The sequence below is a fragment of the Sus scrofa genome, chromosome 2, assembly GCF_054392235.1.
Source record: "Sus scrofa isolate SSC_HxYL_T2T_F1_AM1 chromosome 2, Sscrofa_HxYL_maternal_Yorkshire_Landrace_v2.0, whole genome shotgun sequence".
Taxonomy (NCBI): Eukaryota; Metazoa; Chordata; class Mammalia; order Artiodactyla; family Suidae; genus Sus; species Sus scrofa.
Genome location: NC_139384.1, coordinates 137,902,703 through 137,922,330, shown reverse-complemented (window position 1 = coordinate 137,922,330; position 19,628 = coordinate 137,902,703). Strand labels below are relative to the sequence as shown.

At 36.3% G+C, this 19,628-nt stretch overlaps 1 protein-coding gene across 4 annotated transcripts in view; it reads left to right on the top strand.

Moving 5' to 3' along the window:
- LOC110259460 (uncharacterized) overlaps window positions 1-19,628 on the top strand; it is a 700,448-nt gene that overhangs the window by 606,571 nt on the left and 74,249 nt on the right. For 2 of the 4 annotated variants that reach the window (XR_014838680.1, XM_085014431.1), the window contains one exon: window positions 18,869-18,979. The exons of 1 other annotated variant lie outside the window; for it this stretch is intronic. Coding sequence is in view for 2 of the 3 variants with exons in the window: in XM_085014431.1 (XP_084870557.1) it covers window positions 18,869-18,979 (111 nt within the window). In the remaining variant the exon portion in view is untranslated. Of the gene's footprint in view, window positions 1-4,918; window positions 4,991-18,868; window positions 18,980-19,628 lie in introns of all 4 variants that reach the window. One more of the 4 variants, XM_085014430.1, reaches the window with a different exon arrangement.

The window sequence follows — 19,628 nt, the reverse complement described above, 5'->3', positions numbered from 1 at the left end:
ATTGTATATTGTCTGGGTTTTGGGACTTTGTTTTTGTTAACAGTGAATATCAGAAACATTCTTGTAAAATCAGTCTCCACAGAATAAGTGAGGATAAGGATGCTTAGGACTCAAAACCTGATATATATATATATATATATATATATATATTTTTTTTTTTTGGTAATAATCCCTGGTTAAGAATGATAGTCTCTATGTAGAAAGTCTGCCTTTGAAGTTGTAGCTAATTACTGGTCTTTCCAACTGAACAAGGCTAAAACAAAAGAATACCTAATTACTGGGATTGGCTGACCTTTCCAATGGGAAGTGGCTGAAAAATAACCCCCTAGCTGTCAAATCAAACCAACTCACAGTCTCAGCTCTGTTCGGTAAACCATTTAACATCGCAGAGCACTGTACTGAGTAGTTCTAATCATGGGCACTTGCAGGATCCGCATTGCTTCCTGGAACTCCAGATAGTTTTTTTCAATTCTCCTTCCCTTCTACAAAATTAAGCTTTGAATAAGTAATACTATCCAGAACTGAATGCACATTTTTTTAAATGTCCAGCTTCCCTGACCTTCTGTATAGCAAGTGGATTGGAGCCAGATGAAATCTGCAATCCCAACGACTTTTTGTCCGAATTTTATAGTTGGAGAAACCAACCCAATCAAGACTTTCCTTTTCCCAGTATGGAGAGAAGCACAAGAGAAATATTTTATCGGAATTTTAAAGAACCAAACATCCTCGCCTCTCAATATGCCCCTCCCTCCCCTATCCCTACCCCCCACTGCCACACCTCCATTGCCCTGCCTCCACGGTTAAGGGACTTCGCACTCTGATGTGGTTGACTTCTGACACCTCTAATAGTCCTTGGCTTTTCATCTTTGAAACCTGCATTTACAGGCTACAGCACTAATTTGGACACATTCTAATTATTATATGATCAGCTCCTACCTTCTCAAGGTTAAACTTTGATGATAGTCTCTGTCCTGTCCAGTTTTGAGATTGATTGCTTGATAGCATAATGAAATCGTAACTCTTCAAAACAAAACAGATTCATCAGTAGTGAGCAAACATATCAAAAAGAGGTTATTAGCATAAATGATAAGAATTATTGCATGCCCTGTGAGGAAATGATGCAAAAAACTCAGAGGTCAAGATCCTTTCCACTTATTAACTGAAAGTAACAGAGGGACGGCTATGAAAACTACAGTGTTTTATTTTTGCTTTACTAATAGGAAGTAGATAAAGACGATGAAATGGCCAAGCTGGGGAAAGTTGTACTTGAAGGAGAAAATGCAATAGTCAATACATAATATGAGACGGTAATTTTAGAAACAGGCTTCTTGTGATACTGCAGACTATGAGAAAAAGGACAAATGATATTCTTATATACATTTCATTTGTAATAATTCCCTCTGCATTGTGTATGTTTTTGATAAAGTAGAAATTAAGTCTAGCAGGTTGGGCATTTTTTTTTTTTAGTAGAGTTGCTAAAATCACTTGTAAAAATATACTACTCTGTGAGAAGTAACAGATTCCTATTACCTCCAAATTTGCTTTTGCACATATGACCCTGCATGTAAATCAGAAGAACTCCATAGAAAGCTCCTCATAAGAGAATCACTACAGCTTTCCATGCCATTTTCAGTGAGAACGCTCAAAAAGCTGCCTGTCATTGGTAAAGGTATTTCAAGGACAGCTTAGACATTTCCTCAGGACATTTCATTTATTAGCAGTGACACTGGTGTCAAGATAAGGTAAATTTATATTCAAGAATCAAGAGTCTGATTCACGTTTTCGATTCACTCAACAAATATTTATTAAATACCCACCATGCCTTATAGTCCCATATAGTTAAATGCAAGATACTTGTATCAGTAAATTACTTATTTGCAACCAACAGAGATGAATTCAGGCTTGTTCAAGAGAAAGGGAATTGATAGCAACTTTAATAGGTCAGTCACAGGCTTGCTGGGAGGGCTGGATTAGCTGGCTCAGAAGAGAGGGAAGCCATACAGCCAGAGATACACCCCAAACATACCACTGACCCAGTGCAATGAGAACACCAGAACCATCACCACTGGCCACATCTCTAGAACTTGGGCCACCAACATGAGAGACTAGATGCTGCATGCCACAGCGTACTCCATCAATAACAACCATCCCAGGAAATGGGTGTTGATGACCGCCAACACCACCAAAAAATTTTCTCCTGTCTAGGACTGTTTGTGTCATTAGCTCCAGAAGTAAAATTAAGGGTATCTAATTAGCTGAGTCCTGTCTAAATGAGTATCTGGCATTTTAAAGGTTTTGTTTTTGGAAATGAACAGTACACTAAAATTATCAATCATTGGGATGATCTATTTACCTATAATTTCTATGCTATGACAACCCTAATTCTATTAATAGTCATCCAAAGCACAGTTATATTTGTTTGACCTGCAGAACATCTGGACACACTCTCTCTGCAGTAAGGCAGCAGCAACATTTGCATGATTGCTGGTTAATCGTAGTTCTCCCTACTTTTTCTCTTCATTGAGGTAACACCACCTACATACACTTATGGCATGACTCTGTAAGCACAGATGAAGTATATATTTCAAGTAATTAGATACCATAGTCATAAACATCTGAGACTTAATGTTCTAGCCTGCTCCCTATAAAAAAAATACCCAAGGAACAAATATCAAAAGACTGAGTCATTAAGATAGTTCTGTTGTCATCCTTGTTGAAAATATCCCTTTTCTATTCCCTATTGAAAGAAATGTTCTATAAACTAGTTTTTCAGAAAAACATGGATATCAGCATCTGAAAGGTGTGGTTTATAAAAACTTGTCTCTGGACTGTTGAACAGACTTGCGTTTTTTATTTATCTGCTGAACAGTTCATGCTAGTTCTTTAACCACCTCATTAAAGAAAAATCAAGTCACCTGTCTTGGAGCTGTTGCCACTCCCAGCAGTTTCTCCTCTGCTCACTGAGTTTTCTCTCATTTCCAGGCAGCCAGACATCTCTTCCCCCTGCCTATTATTATCAAGTTCATTTAATATCAACTCTATTAATGGAAATTCCCACTAATGGGAAAATTCTTTTCTCATCTTCAAAACTATTTTTATTAATTTAATGTAAATGTTAATTTAATATCATTTCATAAACTTTTCCTGTTTAATGTCAATTAAGAAGTCACTCGTTTGCTATTCAACACAGCACTTAATGTCAATTATTTCAATCAGCCTTTCATTTGAAAACTGAATTTTTTAAGTGAAACTGATTTTAACATGTCTTTAAGTTTTCTCAGTAACGAGTTGAGCAGATGATAAAAGGCAATTCTTAAAAATTTTTTTAAAGGAACTGAAAATGGCTACTGGAATTTCCTAACTGATAAAAACTGCACAGCAAAAAATTAATGCAAAATTTTTAATTAACTCAGGTGGTTCTTTAATGGGTAAATCTTATTGCCACATTTCTACCAAATATCACTTTGACTATTTCTTAGTTTTCCTATTGTCAGTTATTTCCAAATCTTTATGCTTTACAAGATTGTAGACATCATACACAACTTGGTTTTATGAGAAACTTCAAGAAGGATGTTCTACCTTTAATCATGTAATCTATCAATGAACATGTCAATTTGCATCAAGTCTGAAAACACTTTTGTCTCATGAGAAGATCAAGTATTAAGGAGAGAATTTATAGGAGAGATAGGAGTGTATACGCATGGGAGGGATACTATGCCTATTTCACGGCAAATATATGACTATTAGAATAAAAATATAATGTGGAATACTGCCATACGAAGAATAGAATATTTCCTCTCACCTAATTAGAAAACTAATAAATACTAGAAATTATTTTTTAAAGTTTAATAGTGAAAACAATTAGGTATTTGATTGTTCAAAGCAGTAAGCAGGTCACAGACTATGAAGATCACCTCTGTCATACATTAAATCCTTACCTTTTAATCCAATGATATTCACCAGGTTTTATGTTCTGTAATATTTCCCTTCTTAATTCAGTTACCGTGTATAGCTCAAAATTAAATCATATTAAAATCACTTTTGATTTGGCTTTACATTCAGTTATTGCTCATAAATAGCTGTTAGGTAGTCAAGTAGCCTCATGTCTACTTCTGTTACATTCAAGATTTAGCCTACAGTTATTTGTAATCTTCACCAGTTTTTTTGTTTTGTTTTGTTTTGAAAGAACAGAGTTTCTCAAACCTATACAAAATTTAGTGTAAGATCATTCAGAAATGAGAAGAGCTTCTAATTTTAGTCAGTCTTGATAAATGTCTAAGTATTGATAGCAGTTGATGCCAAGGCATCCACTAGGTTAGTGTTATCTGTCTAATGTCCTCTAAATAATCACAATATCTCCTTCCTGATTAAAAACAAGAATTGTCTCAGGTAATAGAAGCAAAGAACATTTTAAATTTAACAGTAAAGATCACTTGGAAAAACTGATTTCTTTTCGAGACAACCCGGAAACATCAGTGACTGTCGAACCAACCTGAGGTCTCTCTCCCATGTCTTTGTCCGTTTCCCAACTGACAGAGAGGAAAGTGAAAATACAGAAAAGATGAAGAAGCGCTGAAAAGATAATTTTTGCCTGCCGGAAGTTTTTCTTTTTTTTTTTTAATCTTTATGCCCCTTTATGGCACTGATATAACTTATACCTGGTTATCAAGCCAGAAGGAAAAGTGTGAAATACAGATCCTGGATCAAATTGCTTAACCTCTATGGGACTCAATTTCAATTTTTGGAAAATGGAAAAAATATACTCATATGTTAATGTAAAATTTTAAAGCTGAAAAGTTCAAATGCAGCAATATGAGATTGTGATTTTCATATTAAGAACTGCACATCTATGGAATATTAGATGGTGCCAAAGTCTTATACAAGATGTGAAATTACAGTCAGTCCCTTGTATCTGCAGATTCTGCATCCATGGATTTAACCAACTGTGGATCAAAGATACTCAGGAAAAAAATTCCAGAAAGTTCAAAAGGTAAAACTTGAATTTACCTTTCTTAGGCAACTATTTACATAGTATTTATATTTTATTAGGTATGAGAAGTAATCTAGAGATTTAAAGTACACAGGAAGATGTGTGTAGGTTCTATGTGTAAGTGCTACACTATTGAGTATAAGGGTCTTGAGCATACTCAGAGTTTGATATTCGTGAGGGTCCTGGAAGCAGTCCTTTATGGATACCAAGGGATGACTGTATAACCTTGTACATATTTATGACATAAATTTCCAAGGACACCTATAATATTTTGTATATGAAAAAAAACAGTATATTGGTTTAGCATCAATTATTGCACCCATTAATTACAATATACTTACTGCAAAAATATCACACTTTAAACGTTTAAAATGCCTACTTGAAGTCTTCAAACTTTACCAGTGATTTGTTATGCAATTTAGGAATTGAATTAGATTATGAAGCAGATAACTAAATCACATTTCGGTTTGCTTCTAATAATCCATTGTGGCCTTGCACAATTTACTTCACCACTTGGGACACTGCTTCTTCATCTATAAGAGAAGGGGGTTAAATTACATTACATAATTTCCAGCATCCTTTACAGTATACAGTAACATGGTTTGAAAATTCTTTGACTTTCTGTTCAGCTTGACTACTTTGGGCTATTTCATAGACATTGTGAATGTGCTTTTTTTTTTTAAGTTCTGTCACTTATTCTCTAATCTAGAAGACTTGAATTAAAAAGGATAAAGCAAGTAACAGGCATTTTCCTTCAAAATGTTGCTACAGTTTTGGTTGTTGTTTTTTTTTTTTTTTTTTTTTTTTCTCCTCAATGAGAGCACCAGATCCTAAGCACTAAATCACCAGGGAGCATAAGTTTTGTTTTGTTTTTCCTCAGTGAAAATATTAAGTTTTAGTGCTCAGAGAGTGAGAATGTTTTAGTTGTAAGTGTACTTCAAGTACTCAAAGATAGCTTTTTAGTGATGGGCATGTCACATCTAAAGACTAATTTGGTTACTAATTTTGACTCTTTAAGAAGTGTGAAACAGTTCAGGCAAACATAGTTAGACCCCCTTATCTATACCTGGGATTTAGGAGGCTAAAAGCCAAAGACAGGTCAGTGTCTGATGTGATACAGCCGCTTTGTATGGAAGAATTGTAAGACATGGCCATTCCCTAGTGAACAGAAGCTGAGGTCAATGAGAAACTTTAGGGGATTCAGTGGGGAGAAGCATAATAAAAGGTTTGAGTTCTAGTCAGACCGAGGGAGTCATAGGTGATGAGATTAGTCATTGCTTAGCTCCATCCCAAATGTTGCCATTTATTTATTCTTTATGTTCACACACCAGTAGCGAGAGCTTTGGTCCTATTTAAGTTTGTGAGATTAAAAGATGATTATATTGGTCAATGGACTTTGGTATCTAACAGAACCAAATAAGCCTTCACGTAACTTAGCAGAAGCCATTTCCCAATAATTATAAGATAGACTAAACTCAGTCACTTTGCTGTACAGCAGAAATTGACAGAACATTGTAAATCAGCTATAATAAAAAATAAATTTAAAAAATAGACTGGGATTTTTCTATTTATATAATCAGTTTAGTTTAGCATCATTATTAGTATTCTCGGTATGATTCTGTGAGGTTATTTAGAGTAGATAATAAGAAAGTTATGAACTCTTGTAATCTCTTCCCGAAAATCCCAGGTCAATATTAACTTGCTGAGTACATAGCAGAAGAATTTTTTTTTTTGATTAGATGACCCAAGTTAATAAAGCAGTTAAAATTAGATGGAAAAACTTCATAAAATTCTCTTGGGATGCTATCTATTTTAGCTAATTTTGCCACTGATAATTTTTAAATAACCTTTACGATCATCTAGAAGATCTATTATTAAAGTATCAAACTCTCTAGGTTCATACATTCTAAGTCTAGTTCACATAAAGATAGCTAATTTCTGCTGGATCCAGGCAGTATATGGAGAATAATTCTTTGCCAAAAAAATAACAAAGTCAAAGAATATTTAGGTGCAGGAATCTTGTAAAGCAGAATAAGCAAGTATGGAAGATCCAGGAGGAGGAGGGGAAAAGTACAAAAGATTACAGAAGTACAAAGAAATGGGAGAAGCATATAAGGGTACTAAAGAAACAAGACAAAGCAAAGATAATTTGGAAATCCTAGCACTGCTGCCCATTCCATTTATCACTCTTCCTGAACACATTGCTCACTGTAGTTGTTACAGAATAAATTAAACACATATAGCCACTATTGACTAATGATACAATTGTCCTATGAAGTGTAGTAGTATGGGAGTTAGATCTTGGGTCTTGATCTTGACTCTGACATTTGCTAATAGTGTGATTATAGGATTAAGTCACTCAAGATTGTTGAATTTCAATTTCCTCACCTCTAACATAGAGGTTATACTGGCTTATCTCAGAGACTGTCATGAACATCTCTAAGAAGGATGCTTGACACAGTAATGGGCACACATCTACTGAATAAATGATGGGTTCCCTATGCCTCCTGGATTCTAATTCTCTTTCTACCTCATCTATCAAAATAGTGGTTAAGGATTATCCATTAAACAGTAAGGTTTTCTTTTAGCTTTTAGTTTATTTACTACCTAGTAACCCATGAATACATTACCATTATAATAAGTATAAAGTCAGAAGTACACAAAGTAAAATATCTTCCCCATTTCATTCCTCAACTCCAAAAGTAGCCATATTTAGCTTTTTTTTTTTTTTTAAGGGCTGCACTCGCAGCATGTGGAGGTTCCCAGGTTAGTGGTCAAATCAGAGCTACAGCTACTAGCCTACACCACAGCCATAGCAAAGTGCAGTCTGAGCCGAGTCTGCGACCTACACCACAGCTCAGGGCAACGCCAGATCCTTAACCCACTGAGCGAGGTCAGGCATGGAACCCACAACCTCATGGTTACTAGTCAGATTCATTTCCACTGTGCTGCAATGAGAACTCCGCCATATTTAGGATTTTAAAAGTTATTCTTCTCCCTTTCCTAGGCAGGTATATAAATATAAAATACATAAACTTGGTGTTTCACTACATAGGATTTTGCTATATAAATTCCCCTGCAACTTGCTTTTTTAATGTAACACTGTGTCTTGAAGATCTTTCAAAGTTACTGAATATAGACCTATGCCAACCTAGTGCCCAGCAGTCTGGATTCTGGATGTTCCCACAAGTCAATTAACTATTGCCCTTTTATTAATAAATATTACCAGTATACAACTAGTACAGGTGAACAATATGGACTGAATAGTAAAAGTTAATAGGAAATTATTTTGAATTTTCATAGATGTAATGATTATACTGGGGTGATGTTGGAGAATGTCGTTTTTAGGAAATGCATGCTGGAGTACTTAGAGATCTTCAGAGGGATTAAGTTCATGATGCCTGTAACTTACTTTCAAATGATTCAGCAAAAATGTGTGTGTTTGTATGAGAGAGCGTGAGCATTTATACCTAGAGATAAAGATAAAAGAAATATGGAAAAAATATAAACCAAATCTAGATAGTAGATATAAAGGTGTTTGTTATATTCAAAATCTTTCACTTATTCCCAGTTTTCTACTGTTACAGATCAATAGTGCAGCACTAAACATCTGTATACACCTCTGTACTTAATTAGAGTTGAGTACAACCTTAGAATAGATGTTTAAAAATAGAAATAGTGAAGGAATGGAACATTCACTATAAATTCTGAGAGGTAATACCTTAAAAATATTAGACATGTTTATTCTTCATGCCACCATGTCATTTCTCTTCATATTCCATTGGTCTGTGCAAGTCATATGGCCAACCATGATAAGGCAATGAGAAAATATACTTTTCTTACAGGAAGATTAGTAGAGACTTGGAAATAATAACAGAATTTGCACAGATTGCAAAACAGAATGATAGTATTGAACTTCAAAAATACCCCCAAAAGTTCTTTGGTATCTAAGTTTAAAAAGAGAAGCAAGAAAGGATATGGGAAGAAATTAATTAGGCTCCTTAGCAACATTCAATGCCAACAATCATAGGAGAATATTTCTATGGGAAAGAATATGTGCCTCCAGAATATAACCAGTCAAAGTATTGTCCAGATTGTCTATTGCAACAAGGCAAAGAGGCATCATTTTATCCCTTTGTCCCCTCCCATATTTTAGGGTATAAAGACTGGTAATACCATTTTTTCTAATCCCAGCCAGCAGAGATCCACATGGGATTCTGCCAGTGAAAGGAACTTGAACAAGATTTAGAAAGCATATAAGGGAGTTCCCGTCGTGGCGCAGTGGTTAACGAATCCGACTAGGAACCATGAGGTTGCGGGTTCGGTCCCTGGCCTTGCTCAGTGGGTTAACGATCCGGCATTGCCGTGAGCTGTGGTGTAGGTCGCAGATGCGGCTCGGATCCTGCGTTGCTGTGGCTCTGGCGTAGGCTGGCAGCTACAGCTCTGATTCGATCCCTAGCCCGGGAACCTCCATATGCCGCAGGAGCGGCCCAAGAAATGGCAAAAAGACAAAAAATAAAAATAAAGATTGCCCTTGCTCTAAAAAAAAAAAAAAAAAAAAAAAAAGAAAGCATATAAGATGCAGAGGCCATGATGGCCTGGTGCTGGCAACAGGCAAGCATATAGGCTTGGGCATATGGCAGCTTTTAGGCATCCCCTTGCAAATCACCCATATGGGTACTATAGGCCTTTGAAGTCATCAGTGATGGCTTCCTGAGATATCTTGCCTTTCCTGATTTTCTGAATGTCAGTTTCCCTGAGTTGGACTACTCCCGCCCTTTCAACAGCCCTTTCTAACTCTCTCCATCAAATGACACTCTATTTGAAGCATCTGGACCAATTTGCATTCCTTTTACCTGATTGACCTTGACTGGATCCATATAAAATAGGCATTCCAATGGGTAAACAAACAGGAAATAACTATCCACAAGACCTTCCTTTAAAAAAGTACTTAAGTACAAAATAAAAAAAAAAATAAAATAAAATAAAAACAAGGAACTTAAGAATAGAGAAATGGATTTGTTGAAGTACAGAAATAGATAATTCAGATTTTTAAACGTGGGTAAATAGGATTACAGAATATACTGTAAATGTTACAAACGTTGGCATTGTAATATCCAAAGCTACCAAAACCAGGCAGTAAGAAAGAAAGGAGAGGAATATTTTAATGTGCTAATGTCCAAATGTCAAAATCTTTCATAGCAAGCAGGTCAGGGGTAAATACTGTCTAAAGTTTAAGAATTTGACTTTTAAAATTAACTCCAGTCTCTTGAAGTTTTTCATAATCTTTTTCCTTGAAATGAAGCTTGTACTTATGTTTCAGCAATGAATTCACATTTATTTTTTCCTTTAGTCCATTAAATTTTAAAAATTTCATGGTTTTAAAATGAATATGTAGTTTTTGTAAAGTTTGATGTTTATATATCCTTTATCTATATATATATAGACAGATAGATATCCATGCTCATCAAATTACTTCACTGTAGCATCTGAATGGCTGTATTGTAGTTGGTTTAAAATTTTTATTTTATATAACTTTCTCTGATGTTTAATTTTTAATAATGTCATTAATAAACTCATTATTTTTTATATATAATAATCAAAAACAGCCCTTTATATCACCCCTGCTAAATGCAGTATACATTTCTTTGGATTTGTCAACAATATTTTTTTTTAAATAACATGAGTAACATTATTTGTTTCTATAAAACTGATTAGTTGCATTTGGATTTTAGCTATTTTTTTGTGTGTAATGCAGTATATTTAGCTAAGTGAGTTCAGAGAGTTTATGGGGGTGGAATGACCTTGAAAATGAAAGTTAAATCAATAACAAAGCATACCAGTGCAAGATAAGGGGTTTTTCCTAGTTATCAACTATGAGTTAGCTATAGCTATTAACTTATTATTAAATAGTTTTTAGTTTAATCAGTTCACAAATGCTGATAGGTTTCAAAACAAAGCTAATAAAAATTTTAATGATTATCTTAGTAAAAATAAATAGTATTAAACCCAGTGATCTGGGAAAAGATTATTCGCAGCTCTAAGAAAAAAAAATAAAAGTTATTTAATGTTAGCCTATTGACATGCCTACTCCAGTCTAACATATTTAAACCGAGATAAACACCTCTTTGCCTAAGCAACTCCAAATTTTGAAATCAAAGCACACACAAGAGTATTGTGTCCTGTGTGTTTTTTCCATTACATTTATCCTGGTATATCTCACCAATAAACATTTATAAGGTATAGTGAATCACTGACATGTATTAATCTCCCAGGGGTATGTTAATGGGAGTCACAATGACAAACACACATTATATTCTCGGTTGCTGACTCAATCCTATAAGGAAAAAGTGGACATCGTTAAGCTCTGAATAGAGATGATAGGATGTGCTAGGAATGATTCTGAAGGCCTACCACTTGCCAAATAGCCTTGCAAAGAAAATGGAAATGATTTTTTGTTTTGTCTCATGTTAACTCCACTTGCCTGATCACTACTGATAGGTCAGACAAGGGGGCCTGCCTATGAGATTGTTTTGCACAAGAATACTGTTCATTGGGGGAAAAATATAAACTAGAGGATGATTTATTCAATATTGCATTAATTTTTGAGATCCTACTAAATGCCAGATGCTCTGCAGGGAGCTGGTAACTAACACAATGCCTAACCACATCAGAGACAGGCTCTACCCTTGTGAATTTTACAGTTTAGTGAGAGAAATGGATGGTAGCCAAAGTATCCTATAAATATGTCAAAATGTGTCCTTGTCACAGAAGATTACAGGGAGGACAGAGTCATAGTGAAAGGGAGAACTGGTTGAATGTGGCTTTTTAGAGGAAGTAATATTTGAGCTGATTTCTGGAGGAGGAGAAGCACTTAAGTAGGTGAAATCACAGCGGTATAGATATAAGTCAAAGTCAACAGCGGAGCAGAATGAAATCACCTGAGGGACAATATGGCAGAAAATGAGAAAGGAGACCAGGATTGACATTCACGAAACCACACTTAATGACCAGCAAGATTTGGAAGCTGATAATGAGGCCGCAAAGAAGCAACCAATGAAGTAGATGGAAATACAGGAAAATGACTGAATCAATTATAGCCTTTGTCTTGGGGAGAACAGGTAGTGGTTAAAAGAGTTATAGGCCAAAATACCAAGATACAGAGGTAAACAATCTCCAAGGCTGGAAAACCATGTAAAAGATACAAAGTAAAGACGGGTACAGAGAAGCTTTTGTTGGAAATGAATGAAACAAAGACGGACACCCAGAGATCAAGACAACAGAAGTGTGCTGCTGAGGGGTCAATGACATTATAAATTCACAGGGAATATTTCAAACAATGTCCAATTTCTTGAATAGCATTCTAGTTTCATGATACTGGATATGAAATGGTTTAAATTCTTTCTCCCCTCTGTCCCTTCCTTCCTCCCTCTCTTTTTCTTTCTTTCGTATTCTTAAAATAAATGCCTCTCAATTGAGGCTGCTTAAGTGTGTTATAATTTCTAACAACATGGAAGGGCCCAACTAACATGTCTAGAAAGTACAGGCTTAACATAATCAAGTGCTATCTCATCATGGTACAGAACTGCAGGAAGTTGTTCTTGCTCTTAAGTCTATGATCTACTTGCTTTTAAAAAAGAAAATTACAAAAACTGTGAAAGAACCTTTAAGAGTATATGATCTTAACATGGAGCAAACTCTAGCAGGAACGGATTATATCAGATGACCACAGTCGATGGTTACAAGTGGACGACAATGTCAGGTATGGGTTAGATATTTCAGAGGTAGAAGAGGGGAAGCACACCGAGCGGGACTTAGCTTGTGACGTGCATGACGGGACAATACAACACTGGTTCATTAAAATACTCCATTTACAACTTTGGACCATGTCAGTAATCTTACAGATACCATAAAACAAAACTTATGCTGCAGGAATGCCATGAAAAAATTTTTCTTCATGTCTTCAGGGTTCTGAATTCAATCTGAATCAACACTCAGAAAGGTAAATGACCTGAAATATCCACATACATTTTTAATATAAGGCCAATCCTATCATTTATATTTTTTTTCTCTAAAATGTCTTTTTTCAGCAGAGGGAAGTGCTGCACTTTTGCTGCTTCTGTTATAGTCATGTTTATTCCTTTTAAAGTTACTGTTACCCCTGATTTTGAATATGTATTTAAACTTGTAAACATAAACAGACATAGTGTCAACTGGTTAGGGATCTTTGAAATCATCTAGACCTATCCCAACCCATTTGTCCTTATATAAAATTATATGAGCATGTAAGACCACAGGGATTTGCAATCTATACAGTGGAATTTACTAATAGATTGTGGTGCTTACCTAATACCCATGGGGGCCATTATCTCCTCTTTCTTCTGCATCATCAGCATTTCCTTTTCTTCTGGATAATCCTCATCAGTATACAAATGTAATGTAATCTCTCCCATCTTAAAAATAACCCTAACTAGACCTGTCTCCAGGTATTTCCTTTCTTTTCATCTTGACAGTAAAACTCCAACTAGAGCATAGGACTTTGCTAGCTCTTTTCTTTTTTTTTTTTTTTTTGTTGGGGGGGGGGTGTGGTTATACCCATCGCATGTGGAAGTTTCTGGGCCAGGGATAGAACCCACACCACCGCACAGACAACGCAGATCCTCAACTCGCTGTGCCACAAAGAGAACTCCACTAGTTCCTTTTTTCCCATTCTGTCTTGAAGCTACTCCCAGAGGCTTTAGTCCTTGTCACTGCACTGAAAAAATTCTTGTCAAGATCACTAGTGACCTTCAGAGAGCCAAACCCAATGGTCATTTCTTTGTTCTATTCCTACTCTCTGCATCAGCAGTATTGACATATTACTCCTTCCTTGATGCATTTTCATTTGGCTTTTTGGAATAATTCTCTTTCAGTTATCCTCCATCTTCACCACTCATGTTTTTCTAGTTTTTTATTATTGTTCGTTTGGTTTTTTTTTTGTTTGTTTTTTTCTGGTTCTTCCTTACCTGTCAGCACTCTAAGCCATGAAGTCTTCCAAGATCAGCAGTCAGAATTCTCCTCTGTCGACATCCACTTCTTGTGTTAGCTCATTCAGGGTCTTGGATTTCAGTGTCATCTGTATTTGGACGACTTTAAATTTGTATCTTCTGCCTGAACCTCTAAATTCCAGGTTTATATATCCAGTTCTCTCCTTGACATCTCCATCTGGAAGTCTAATAAGTACATCAAACTTAAGTCCACTATCAAGCTCTTGCACCAGCTGCTTTCACCCATCCAATCCTGCTTCAGTTGAAGTCATCCCACACACTGTAAATGGCAACTATATTTTTCCAGGTCTGCCAACCAAAAACTTGAGAGCCATCCTCTTCTCGACACTGCATCCAATCTGACAGTACATTCTTGAGGCTCCTTCACAATGTATCTAAAATTTGATTGCTTTTTATCTCCTTTGTAGTCAGCGCTGTAGTCCAAGCCACAAACATCTCTTCTCTAGGTGACTGTCATAGTCCCCGAACTGTTTTTTCTGCTTCACTTCTGTCCCCTGAGTCTATTCTGCACACAGAAGACACAGTCACGCTCTAGAAGCCTTTGTCAGATCATTATACTCCTCTCTCCACAGTGCTCAGAGTACTCACATCGTCCTTCAAGGAGCTACATGACCTACCCACAGCACACCCACAAGTTATATCAAAGCACACCACCAGCCTTCTGCCCTTGTCTCCTTCCACTTTTCCCCTCACTGTGTATTAGCACTCACCCCAGGGCCTTTGCACTTGCTATTTTCTCTACTTGCAGTTTTCTTCTCCCACATGTCCACAGAGCCTACCCGTTCAACTCTCTTCAGAACTTTGCTCAAATGTCACTTTCCTTATAAGACTTTTCCAAACCCCTTTGCACAAAGCAGTGCCCTTCCCCACCCCATCTCAATTTTCTCCATAGCACTAACCTTCATCCAGCATATATATAGTTAGGTGTTTCTTTATTTGACTTCTCCCAATAGAGTATAAGCTCCATAAGGACATGGACTTTGTTGTATTAACTAACTCTTCCCCAGGGTCTAGGACTATATCTGGCACTTGGTAGGTACTTGATGTGTATTGACTGAATGAATGAGTTGATGAATTTTTTTTAAATGGCCTCACCCACGCCACATGGAAGTTCCCAAACTAGGGATTGCGTCCGAGTCACAGCTGCGACCTAGGTCTCAGCTGCAGCAATGTAGGATCCTTAACCCACTGGGCCAGGATGGAGATCAAACTGATGTCTCCAAAGTGAACAGAGCTACTGCAGTCAGATTCCAAACCCACTGTGCCACAGTGGGAACTCTGAGTTGATGTAAACATAACAATACAAAGTATCCTTCCTCTTCCTCCAACTATACCATGGTTTGCTGGTTAATTAGGATAAGCTACCTTCATCCTGTTCGGGAATTTCTCTGTGATACCTTATTCTCCTCAGTTCAGAGAGTTTACAGCACATTATTGTGGAACCCTTCTTATTTTATAAACTGGTCTTTGTTTAGCTCCTAATCACGCTAGTTGTTATTGCCATCCCCCTAAAGGGAATGAAGCCCAGAATTTATGTACAAAGACTATTTATATGGGTTTAATTAAAAGTGGGAAAAAAAAGAACATGTGTATGTATGTGTTATGTGTTTATCAAAAAATGTAGTCATCTTTGACCTCAGCTGACCTTCATTGATGTCTGAGAAAATTCTTCTATTTAGTATAACTAATTTATATCAGATGTGCTTTTCTCCTTTCCATTTGTTAAGAAAGAAGCTGTAAAACAGTGGTCTTTTCAGATATTATACTTCTCCCAAACCATCAGAGAAAGATACTATGAAGTGGTATAACTTGAAATATTATTTTGAGCAATATGAAGACAATGCATCTCATTAGATTTTTTTTTCCAGTAAGAATATAGGACATCCATATCCCATGTTGATTTCAGCATCACAGAACTAGACTGATTGAAATTCAGCCTATTTCCAATTTGTAATGAAATGTAATTGTGGCTTTTCTTTTAATTTTTATCTGGCAAGTAGTAATCTTACCATTGACATCAATGGGGAAAAAAAGTGTCTTCGCTTGGCAGGAAGCATTTATGGCCGTATATAATGCAGATAAGTTTATTTGAGAATGGAGACAGCTTTCTAGACAATCACTGGAGATAGGACCTTAATTTAACCCCAAGCCTGAAGCATTTCCTCTGGGATGTGGATGACAGATAACATGGCGGAGGGCAGAGAAAGTATAGATTTATTGAAAAATGGATATTGCAAGCAGGGAGTGTTAAATTTCTTCCTCTAAATCATTGTTTAAAAGGACAGACTTAGATTCTTGCTTCAGGATGAAAACCCTAAATGTTGGAAGAGAGAGAAATTTTTTAAATCGTAGGTAGTTGGCATTTTCGACATTTCATTTCAAAAGATAAGTGATGTACTTACTTCTAGCTCATCTTGCAATAAGACGACATGACAACACTTGCTTTTAATATCCTCTACACAGGATACCTGGGTGATTTCTCATTTAAAGAAAATGAGTCCTTTACTGATAGTTTGGTAATCTTTCCTGTGGGAGCAACAGAAAAAAAAAAATCTATTCATGGCACTAATGAACATCATATAATAACCAGCTTCTTTAAATGGTGGGGTAAATAGATCTTTATTAACAAAGATTATGTATTATGTGTTTCTATATCACGATCTTCAAGAATAACCTTTTAACAAAGTGAATAAATAAACCATAATGGGTTTCTTGCCCTTTCCTAAGCAAAATATCAAGAACTTCTGCAAGGGCAGAGGTTAAGTAACTCCTTTATTTACTAATGATAAAATTAATTGTGTGAAACACTCTACCAGGTTGGAAAAGGAATTTTTCTTTTAACTAACACTTGGCCCTCACAGTGATTTTTAAAAAACGTAATTCTTCAAATAATGCTTATCCTTATCTCTCTTATAAGAGTTAGTTAAATTCATTATTGCACGCAAAACACTGGCTATATTCCATTTTAAATGGCCAGCTAAGAACAGTAAATAACTGTTCTTTATTGGGGCCGCTCAGAGTAGTAGTTTCAATATCCATTAATAGTAAATTTTCCTTATTATCCCTTTCATCGGGTTGAACTAACCAAGTGGCAGAGTTCTGCGGCTAATTATAAAATAGCCTACATTATAGAAGAATTAAAACAGCAAATGAATCATCGGGAGAGCTGCCATGGTTTTTCTAACATTCTCCACACACGCCTTGTGAATTTTAATATATAATTTTAATTACGCAATTCTTCGCAGCACACTCTTCTCATTACTTAGGCAGTGTGTATGTGTGTTTCTTTTACCTTGATTACAAAGTCAAACCATTTTCGCTGAAATTAAAAATATCTGTGTATTTATAGAGAAAACAGAGGGCTGTGTTTTGATGAGGCCTCCAGAGGAAGAGGGCAAAGCGTAACCCTATAAGGAAAGGAAGCCTGCCTGGTCCTCGTATCAGACGCCGGCTAACGAAATCCTCAGAGGGTTTGTTACATGAGCCAGTGGGCTGAGGCAACCTTTAACATGCAGGAAACTGGAGTTAATTAAACCGTTACCAGGATCCTATCTGTCATCCTAGCCCTGTGCTCTATCCCAGGTCCATTTACATTTTAGAATTGAAAAAATGTTCTCAGGACTGTTGATAAACCATGTTTACTGTCTCCATTGATTTGCTACTTTTGCATAACCTTTATGTTTTAATTATCTTATAGTATTTCTGGAAGGCTCTTGTGTAGCAGCCACTATCTGATTAGACTTTGCTGGCAATTAGGAGACACTAGGAGTACACCTTTTAATGGATTAATCTGCTTCAGAGTTATTAGATGACTGCAGGAGTGAAACTGCTAAGAAAAAATAATGCACCATTATGGAAAGGCTGTTTTCAAACCACAGTTGTGCTTACTGTAGAGCAGACAGCCTCAGATTATTTTCCTGCTTTATTCAGTAGAAGGCCTAAGGGGGGGGATTATTTTGCAGATAGTATGTCAGAAAAAAAATCATACACCAGGTGGCTATCAATGGATAATTAAGATAAAGATTTAACACCTGGTGAGCTTGCATTCTGTGAAAGACTTGAGGCCAGACCTTTTCCTAATATAAATATTTTTATTGAATGAGATCTTAGCATAACATACATGAAAATAGCAAGGTGTGCTTATTCATTTTACCTAATGTTTTTTGAGTGTTTTACAGTGTATCAGGCACTGTACTACGAACTAATTACACAAACCATCTCAAGATTATAGAATCATATTAGCTCACTTTACACAAGAAGAAACAGAGGCACAGAGAGATTCAGTCACGTGCCTGAGATCACAAAGCCTGCAGGTGGATTTCCAATTTAGGGGATCTGATTCTAGAACTCCGTAGCTTAACCCTGGGTAATATCTGATGGGATATATATTTCAATAATCCTGAACATCACTAAAAGAAGAATGATGAGGCCAAATTATTCTTAGACATTTTAATATCCAAAAACTGGCCCAGACCTTGAATTTGAAAACTCTATTGTCATAACTTTTCTAAAATTCCAAATAACTCTATCCCAATTACAATATTAAAGTTCATATGTTACCTATGCTATTTCAAAAAGTTTGACCATTATGAATGAATTTCTACGGGAGCTATAACAAGGAAAAGAGAAGAAGAATCAGATTACTTATATCCTGTCTGCTCTTCAAAAAAAAAATATGATTCTGAATTTGATTTGCCACTAATGCCTTAAAGGTGAACATTAACATTAGGAAACATAGAGTGCTTGTCTATATAGTGTTTTTTGTAGTTAAAAGGAACTTGGTTCCAAAGGTTTAAAAAATTCTAGTTCAAATCCCATTCATTTATTTCAGCTGTGAACATGGGGGAAAGGACATCCATAACCTTTCTAGCACAAGTAGAAGAGGAGACAGAGTCGATAAGGGTCTGGTCCTACATAGGACCAGATGCATCAAGCTCACTAAGTCCTAGAAACTTCTCTCCTACACTCTATCCATCCATTCACCTTATATTTAGTAAGCAAAGCGTCAGATAGCAGAACACAGATTGTGAAGCCAGGCTTCCCTCTTTCTCAAAGGCTCTGCTCAACTAGCTATTTGACCTTGGGCCAGTTAGCCACTCTGGGCTTAGTCTCTCCATCTGTAAACTGTGGATAGGGTATGTTGAAGATCACATACAGTGAGGATTAAGTGAATTACTCTAGATAAAGGACTCAGAAGAGCAGTCTATATGTAGTAAGCAAACTATCCGTAGAACATTCTGGGCACTGTGCTATGCTCTTCAATCCAAATGGTTGTATAACTTTGATCTGCTTTGTGATTTGCTAAAAAACTCACATGCAGCAATAATAGCAAGATATGGTCCTCGCTCTCTTACTGTCACAACCTTTCTTTAATTTTCCCAATAATACATACCCCCAAGGGGAAAATGTCTGAAAACAGGAATGATCCTGCACAAAATGAACATCCCATTTCACAGGGCCCTCCAAGTTACTCTGGATGTGATAGTCATATGCTCCCCAGCTGAGTCAGCATCACGGCAGCAGCCAATCTTGTGGGACATACCTGGGTCAGTCCCTCAGGACCCTACAGTGTGACATTAGGCTTCGGCTGG